Here is a 9394-nt window from a genome sequence, read left to right as displayed (position 1 = left end):
GTATACCCATGTTTGCCTTCACTGACAATGCAGTACTATATCTGCAAAAAGGTTCATCTTTGTTGTCTGTACTTCCCATGTACCTCTCTATGTCTTCCTCTTCCTCAATGCCACCACCATGTTGATCTGAGAGAAATAAATCAATCACAGAAGGACAAATATTGTATTAGTCCGTTATTGTAAAAGTCAAGGAAAGGTTTATCTATGGAAGGAAATTTTCTGTGTTGCTTACCAAGGGTGGGAGGGGAGGGAACACTGTTAGATAGGTAGAGATAAGCATTGATTTGGGTGAAGAGAGGGGCAATGTACTAAATGTGAGTGACAAATCTCTTTCTTGCATAATTCTGTGAGGTTCTCTAAATTGTACTTGAGGCATTAAAAAAAGTAGAAGAAGAAGAAGAAAGACTGTCCTTCAGAATATAAATTCTAGAAATGACTTTGATAGAAGAAAAAACTTTGGCTGCTTTTCCTTATGGTAATCAAGGCAAGCCAAATACAGAGAACACAAAGTTACTCAGAGTTGATGATTGTGAAAGAAGGCTTAATTACAAGAGATGAAAAACAAATGTTTTTCTAATCCTGTAGCAGAAGCAAAATAATACTAACAATAATAGTGGCAATTGCTCACAGTTAAAATTATTTGAAAGAAACTGACATTTTCAGTATAAATTGAAAACTACTGTTTATCAAATTAAACAAATAGAAATTTTCAAACCACCTTGAAAACAAAATAGTTACCTTTTTGTCAGGTTTTGGTGCATTTTGAATAGAATTTAGAGCTTGCCTTTTATATTCAAGTTTATCATTTAGTTCTCGCAGCTTGCTTACAGCAAAACTGGCTTGTTCGTTAATCCGTCTGGTGCCTTCAGCTACAGCTTCCTCACCAACATCACCTCCCTGGTCCTGGGGGAAGAAGGTGACATGAATCACTATATCCTATAAACATAGAATAGTCAGTAATTATTATCTATAAATATAGATTTCAGATCATTACAATACTGTTTCAAAGTACTGGATTCCAGTAGGGAAAGGCTACTACAGTAGAAAGTGTAGAAGCAAACTGATCTAAGCCACAAATGTTCTACCCACAGATTATCTGCCCTCACTTTTCAGGGTCAGACAGGGTTTGTCTAAGGCAGACGGCAGTGAGGCTGCTGACTCAATACTGGCAGATGGTACCAAGGTGATCAGAAGAGCTAAGAGGGAAGAAAAAAGTACCTAACACCAGAGCAACAAGAACATTCCCGTTTACTTTTTATACTCCTTAAAGATTCCATGGTACACATCAAATCTGGCTCATTCAAGATGCTCCCACCTAATCATATTCCAGGGAGCTCTGGTAGCATAGTGGCTAAGGCATTTGACTGCTAACCAGAAGGCTGGCAGTTCAAACCCACCAGCCACTCCTCGGAAGGAAGATGGGGCAATCTACTTCTGTAATGATACTGCCTCGGAAACCCAAGAAGGGGTCGTTATGAGTCGGGTCCAACCTGACAGCACATAACAACAACAATCATATTCCAAGATCATCCACTGAAAAGCAAACAGAAAATTCAATGACTCACCATTTCATCCTTGTCAGAAATCAACTGTGAGCCACGTTTTTCTTCCTCTTTTGTCATCAATTTCTCATACAGGTCACTGACAATAAATGAAGGATAATACCTATCCTTTAGGGTCTCATAAACATCTCCCTGGATTTTGCAGAATACCTCAATACCTTTATTTCCTACAAGACATTGCTGGATTTCTTTGTAAAGTGATTTTTCCACAGATATTTCTTTGCTCTCCACAAAGAAATTCTGATAAATTTCACCAACTAATTGTGGAATTTCATTCTGAAAAGACAGGAAGATGAAGAAAGAGAAAAGTAAGAAATATCATCTCTGAGAGAAACTATTTTCCTCTGAATTCTCTACATTTCAAAGCTGGAAGGGTAGACATTCAGACTGTATACTGCTACCAGTGTGGGACTTTAGTGTCCACATTCAGGGCCAAGGGGAAAATGTCAGACCCTGGGGAAAAAAAAACCTAGTTTCTTAAAACAAACACTTCATGTTAAATAGTTCATATGTGCAATTTCTTTAAATACTCATTGGAGGGAATAAATAAGAATCAGAACAGTCTTCTTATTGCAGAATTCCTTTTTATACATGTCAAGTCCACAGGGATATAATTTCTCAGTACAATTCAATTTGATCTTCTATATAATACAAATAATTATAATTAGAAGTGCCATATCTAATCTAGGAGCTCTGGTAGCATAGTGCCTAAGGCACTTGACTGCTCACCAGAAGGCTGGCGGTTCAAACCCACCAGCCATTCCTCGGAAGGAAGGTTGGGCAATCCTACTTCCGTAGTGATACTGCCTCGGAAACCCAAGGAGGGGTCGCTATGAGTCGGGGCCGACTCGACGGCAAACAACAAATATCTAATCTAGAAATCTGCCTAATAATTATGTATTTAAGAAGATAAATATTCTTCAGAATGATTACATATTTCATTGTAATCAAGCTTACAAGCTTAAATTATAAAGCTTAGTCTTAAACATTAATTTAGGTCATCAGCCTATTTTGAAAATTCACATATCTATCCCGATTAATATAATCATTACATAACCTCTACATACACCTCAGTAACTTTAGGAGCATAATGCAAAGTCTTCAACAGTCATAAAAACAAAGACACACAACTTACTGAATATAACTAATTTAACAAATATCCCAGAACTTTTAGAACCAAATGAGTGTTGCTAGGTCAAAATATAGTGACTTGAAGAGGCTACATGCTCTTATTCCAATGAAGTTTTCAATAGTTTAGAAAACTCTTTAGACTGTTGTTCACAATATCCCCTTGAGAGCAGCCAAAAGATATGTGGAGTCAAGCCTACTAAATAACATGAGTAAAACACCTGGCAAATACAATACTGGGTAAAATGACATAATTTGTAGCTTATAAGTAAATTGAGTTTTTCAAGTTAAGAATGAAAGGCATTCCAAAGAAACAGATTTAAAGATATCACAAAACTGGATGTACTGCCTTAGCCAACGTATTTTAAATTGTCATTCTGCTCTAGCAACACTTACATTAAGTGCAAATACCTAATCCAATGTACAAAATGCTCTTTGTGCTATTGTAATGTTTTTATTGTGTGCCATCAATTCCAACTCATAGTGGCCCTTTAGGACACAGCACAACTGCCCTATAGAGTTTCACAGGCTATAATCTTTAAAGGAGCAGATCACAGATCTTTTCTCCTGCAGAGCTCCTGGTGGGTTCAAGTCCACAACCTTTAGTTTAGCAGTCGAACACTTAACATCGCACCACCAGGGCTCCTTGTTATTTTAATAAGCCTCACAAAATGTTATTTATGTAATATATGTTTATTATATACATACCATATGTTATAAACAGTGCTATGTATGTTTATAAATACACACATGCATATATATTTCACATTAATTTAATTCTTAAATACATATCAAGAACCATGCCAAGTGTAAAACACAATGCTTATTGCTGGGTTTTTCATTGTGAGAAGTACATATAACTTCTTTTTTGAGTAAATGCTTTCCTGTTTGTAAAGGAAATAAAAGGGGAAGAGTAGTGTAAAATGGGCCCATTATGATATAAAAATGGCTACTATGGTTCTGAGACTGAGGTACATGACAAGACAAATTTATTATAAATAAGAACAATGTGAAATGTATATGCTTTTACCAGTATCTTAAAAAAATTGCTACTTTTGAAAAACTAAATTTTTTAGTCTATTTTTAAATCTTTTAGTCTCTTTATAAATCTTTTTTCACCTTGACTACACATTAAAAAGGATCTTCTATAAAAATAAAATCTTATTTCATTTACCAGTATAAACTAGTACATAATGTCAATATAATAACTGGTTTATAATAATTTTTAATGTATATGTATATACATTAAAGATAATTTCATATTTATCTTATAGATACATAGAGGTACACAGATATATTGCCTAACATGCAAGTTTTCATCAGTGAGTAATGAATTCTCTCTTGAACCTATATGCACTACCTTGTTAGCAGTCTTTAAATATTCCACAGACTCCCAAAAACTAATCAGAGCTCTCTTGTCCATCCTTTCCATGTATATTTGAAAGTGCTCTCGGTAGCATGTGTTGGCCAAGATATCTCCAAATTGAAGAATCTATTAAGATAATTTAAGTTAAAAAAAGAAAAGAAAAAATTAAACAAATGTAAATATTAAATATCAGTTTGCTTTAACTTGCAAAGGCTCAATTTCCACACTCAGAAAAAAAAAATGCCTCATATTTAAGTTCATTGTCAATGGAATATGGCACACCTAGTAAATTTAAATGTCTCTCTCATCTAAAATTTAAGTATGATAAAGCTTACTGAATATTCAAAATGCAAATTAAAAAAAAACACACACATCAATATTCTTCATTCAACAAAGCTTTATCTGGCATCTATTATGTATAAGGCACAGCTCTAGGCAATAAAACATAAAAATCCTTGTTCCGTGTGATGTATATTCTATTCTCAAAGTGATAACTATCAATAATAATAATAATAAACTGAAGAGATGAGTATAAAGCCGGTGTCTAATTAGTTTGGCATTTTTGCTTGAGATATCACGTTCGTTAACAGATCTTTTACAGCCATCATTTTAATGGTCCATAATACTATACTGTATAGATGTACTAAAATTCAACTACTCCCTTGCTGGTGACCATTAAGGGTATTTACTATTTTGCATGATTTTTTTTTTTTAAATGCTCACAGAGAAAGAAAAAGCAAACTATTTGAAGACAGTGAGAATAATCTTCAGTGTGGACTGCCATAATACAAAAAACAGATGACCTTAATAATAATTCATGACTCAATTAATTAGGAAAAATTTCTAAATTTAGAAGGGATTTAAGGCCCATATCCTCAGTTCTGATTTAATAATAAGAAAAGACATCTATTAACACATAGAATTCAAATGTAATTAAATAAAAGCACATATTTTGAGATTCTTAAAACTAAGATTGTGGCAGTGGCAAATTTTCAGAAATGTTACCAGTAAGATGATTCTGAAATAAAGTACATGCAATCAGTGCACATTCAACTATTCCACCACCAACAATTAGTAGGTCTTCACTTAATCTGTTTTATAGGCAGAAAAAAACGGGCATTTTTCTAACAACTTCTGGTAACTAACCAAAGGTGATGGCCATCACTTGCTCCAGACATCAGTATTTAGTTTCCACAGTATTTCAGAACTCATGTATTTAGGTTAGTGTCTTCACTTTGAGATATCACAGAATCTGTCTTTACTTTGTGTAAACCCTAGCAATAAAGCATTTTGAAGCATGAGTCCTAATTGCACATGTTCCAAAGGGGTTTGAAGGAACTCATCTTAACTTTGGCTCTAGAGGACAGATAACTTAAGTTATATTTATTTTAAACATGGGAGGGATGTGACAAGAAGATAACAGAACAGACAGTCAATACATTCTAAGAACGTCTTCCCAGTACAAATTCACTTAGTTTGAAAAGAGTTCCAAAGCAGATACAGATCTAACAAGTCTAAAATATCTTCTAAAATATGAGGACATTTTAGATTCCTTCATTTTGTCATATGAACATTCTCTGTTGAGCTCCAAAACTGTAAATATATACAAATAAATGACAGCAAATATATCTGAAGTATAACTAAGCATCCCTCCTCTCTTTAGGAATCTAGCCGATCTGTATTCAGCACCCTACCCACGCCAAAAAACCCAGCAAACTAAAAAGTATGAAAGTCAAGAAGGAAATAGGTATTTAAAGCTCTGCTAGAACTCTAGTAGCAAGAGAAACAGCCAGGAAACCATTTCAGACAGAAGTGTAGAGTCCTGGACTACACACAACAGTATTCATTTTGGATTGATCTTGGATCAAAAAAATAAAGTGATATGAAAAATCATCTTAGAAAAGAGGTCAGACATTTACTACCACTGATTTCCAAACCCAAAATATTTTCATTGTTTCTTCTCCTTTTTGTTTAAGCTTTTCCTCCCATCTTTCCCTTTTGAAGGATTTTTGAAGGTGCTCCCTTCTTAAAAATAACAAGGCAAAACAGGTTTTTTATTCTCATGTTGGAATGAAACAAAGCAAGATAAGAAGGTAACATGGTACAGTTAAATTGCTTAAGCTTTGGAGTAGACATATTGAGGATGATTCCTGATGCTGCTACTTTCTAGTCCCATTCTCTCTGCGTTATTTTACCTAAGCCTCAGTTTCTTTATCTGTAAAATGGGATAATATTACCTATTTTACAGGTTTCTCTAAGAATTATAACAATTGTTAAGAATCACAGTAAAGACAACAACCATAACTAATCAGGAAGGGCCTTAACCAGGAGTTTGGCTGATAAAGAGAAGGTATTCACAGGTGTTAAAATTCAGGCTAGTCAAGAGGTCACTTTCTAGAATAGTAAATACAGATAAAAGGATAGCTCATGACTCTCAGCTGAGGTCAGGGAGGATTACCACATAGCACAAGGAATTGTTATGGGTGTTGGATATGTTTACTATCTTGACTGTTTTGATGGTTTCATGGGTGTACATATATACTAAAACTTATCAAATTGTAGATTTTAAATATGTCCAGTGTATTGTATGCCATGATACTTCAATACAGCTGTTTAAAAAGTAAATATTCATTAACCCTTGACAACAACACAGCAGATAACAGAGGTGCACAATAATTATGTTAAGAACCCACTGTCAGCAGCACAATTATTGGACTTATTTTCCTATTTTCTAATGGCAGAGTTGTCCCAGAGAGACATCCATATTCTTCCCTGTCGTGTAGAATCGGCAGTCAGTGCAAGCCAACTATCTAAGGACAGGAATAAATGGCACAGAATAGCTTTTCGTTGGGTGAAATGAAATGACAGTACACAAATTAAATGTGCAATGCTGATTTTACATTTTTACCAACTGCAGTTACTATGACAGACTAGAATATACAACTGAATATAAGCAAAAATCATCTGATAATGATCATTTTTTACTATTATATTAATGTATACTTGTAAAGCTGGATCAAGCAGCTAGCTTCCTGACTCTTATTCAAAAAATTCTTCTCCTCGGCAATCCATTTAGTACCTCTTTCTTGACTGAATCACCATTGGCTCTTGTTGACCCTGGCACTTCACACATATCTCCTACAAACTAATCTCAAACCCAGTTGGTACTGAGGCCATCATTCAAAATTCCCATTTAAGCTCACCAGCTTTTGCTTAAAAGTGTCTCCCCAGCTCTAAATGCTGGGCTGTTCTCAATCCTTTGCTGTTGTTGTTGTTAGGTGCCATAGAGTCAGCTCCAACTCGTAACAACCCTGTGTACAACAGAATAAACACTGTTCAGACCTGCACCATCCTCACAATCCTTGCAATGCTTGAGCCCATAACTGCAGGCACTGTGTCAGCCCATTTTGTTGAGAGTGCGACAACTGAAAATATCATGGCTTAGGTCAGACACACCTTAGTCTTCAAAGTGATATCTTTGCTTCTCAACACTCTAAGGAGATCTTCTGCAGTAGAGTTGGCCAGTGCAACAAGATGTCTGATTTCTTGACTGCTCCTTCCATAGGTGTTGACTGTAGATTCAAATAAAATGAAACCCCTAAGAATTTTGTTTCTCCATTTATAGTTAGGTTGCTTATTAGTCCAGTTGTGAGGATTTTCGTTTTCTTTATGTTGAGATGTAATCCATACTGAAGACAGTAGTCTGTGATCTTTATCAGTAAGTGCTCCAAGTCATCTTCACTTTTAGCAAGCAGGGTTATGTCATCTGCATATTGCAGGTTATTAACGGTTATTTCTCCAATCTTTATGCTACATTCTTCTTCATATCGTCCAGCTTCTGGGATTATCTGCTCAGCATACAGACTGAGTAAGTATGGTGAAAGGCTACAACTCTGATGTACATACACCCTTCTGATTTTAAACCATGCAGTATCCTCTTGTTCTGTTTGAACAATAGCCTCTTGGTCTATGTACAGGTTCCTCATGAGCTAAGGTGTTCTGGTTACCTAGTGCTGCTCTGACAAGAATATACCACCAATGGGATGGCCCTAATAAACAGGAGTTTTACTCTCTTACAGTTTGGAGGCTTTAAGTCCAAGTTCAAAGTGCCAGGCTCCAGGGCCTGGGTGAAAGCCCCTCAACCTTGGGCTTTCAGCTCTGCCTCCTGCTCCAGGCTCACTAAAGCTAGAGGCTTCTCTTCATTCAGACAGCTGCTGGGTGCTGAGACTGACAAGCCCAAGGTTGACAAATAAAAGGCACAGTCCCGATGTTACCAAATCACATGGCAGACCATTAATTTAACTCCATTGAAAGACCCAAGGTTGGCAGAGCATGGCAGGCTGCTAAACAATGATTCAGCTACATGCAGGATTCAAGCATGCCATAAGCCAGAGACCATTCCCAAAGATGTTTCTTATATACGGGAAACAGACCACATCCCTAAAGCAGCTACTCAGCTGCTTGTGGTAGGTCCCACCATGGAACTGATTGCCAGTCTCATCATGGGGAATAACTACCACCAGCTGACCAGCGACCCAACCAGGCCCAGGCAAGTTGACACACAAATTTAACCACCACAAAAGGGATCTGGAATTGCCATTCTTTGCATTATCCATAATTTGTTATGATCTACATAGTCAAATGCCTTTGCATAGTCAATAAAACACAGGTAAACTTATTTCTGGCATTCTTTTGCTTTCACCTAAGATTCATCTGACATCATCAATGTTATCTCTCATTCCATGTCCTCTTCTGAATCCAGCTTGCATTTCTGGAAGGATATACTGCTTCAACCATTTTTAAATTATCTTCAGCAAGATTTTACTTGTATGTGATATTAATGACATTGTTCAATAATTTCCACATTCTGTGGGACACTTTTCTTTGGATTGGCACAAATACCAATCTCTTCCAGTCAGTTGGCCAGGTAGTAGTCTTCCAAATTTCTTGGCATAGATGAGTAAGCACCCCCACCACTGCATCCACTGATTGAAACATCTCAGTGAGTATTCTGTCAATTCCTGGAGCCTTGTTTTTTGCCAGTTCCTTCAGTACAGCATGTCCTTCTTCCTTCAATACAATAAGTTCTTGAGCATATGCTGCCTCCTGAAATAAGCTGGACATTGCCCAATTTCTTTTTGATAGTGACTCTGCATTCTTTCTGTGTTGGATTGGGTTCTCTACAGAAACACAAAAACCAGCAAAGTATATATATATATATTTATAGAGAGAGAAAGAGAGAGAGAGAGAAATTTATCTTAGATAAATGGCTCACAAGCATGTAGAAGCCGACAAGTTCAAGCTGAAAAGTTTGTCTCTGGAGGGGGATGGGGCCCAA

The 9394-nt window shown here is 36.2% G+C and overlaps 1 protein-coding gene across 1 annotated transcript in view; it reads right to left on the bottom strand.

Annotated features, from left to right (window-relative positions):
• The window catches only part of SNX25 (sorting nexin 25), a 255337-nt gene that overhangs the window by 44134 nt on the left and 201809 nt on the right, over positions 1 to 9394 (bottom strand). Inside the window, exons 8-10 of the mRNA XM_007948369.2 lie at positions 4051 to 4182; positions 1566 to 1838; positions 739 to 903 (exon numbers count right to left, since the gene is read on the bottom strand). Coding sequence (XP_007946560.2) covers positions 739 to 903; positions 1566 to 1838; positions 4051 to 4182 — 570 coding nt within the window. The remainder of the gene's footprint in view (positions 1 to 738; positions 904 to 1565; positions 1839 to 4050; positions 4183 to 9394) is intronic.

The sequence above is a fragment of the Orycteropus afer genome, unplaced genomic scaffold (assembly GCF_000298275.1).
Source record: "Orycteropus afer afer isolate SDZICR_OR568_19922 unplaced genomic scaffold, OryAfe1.0 scaffold00215, whole genome shotgun sequence".
NCBI classification, from domain to species: domain Eukaryota; kingdom Metazoa; phylum Chordata; class Mammalia; order Tubulidentata; family Orycteropodidae; genus Orycteropus; species Orycteropus afer.
The sequence above is the reverse complement of the archived record's forward strand: the minus strand, read 5'-3'. Positions and strand labels throughout refer to the sequence as shown.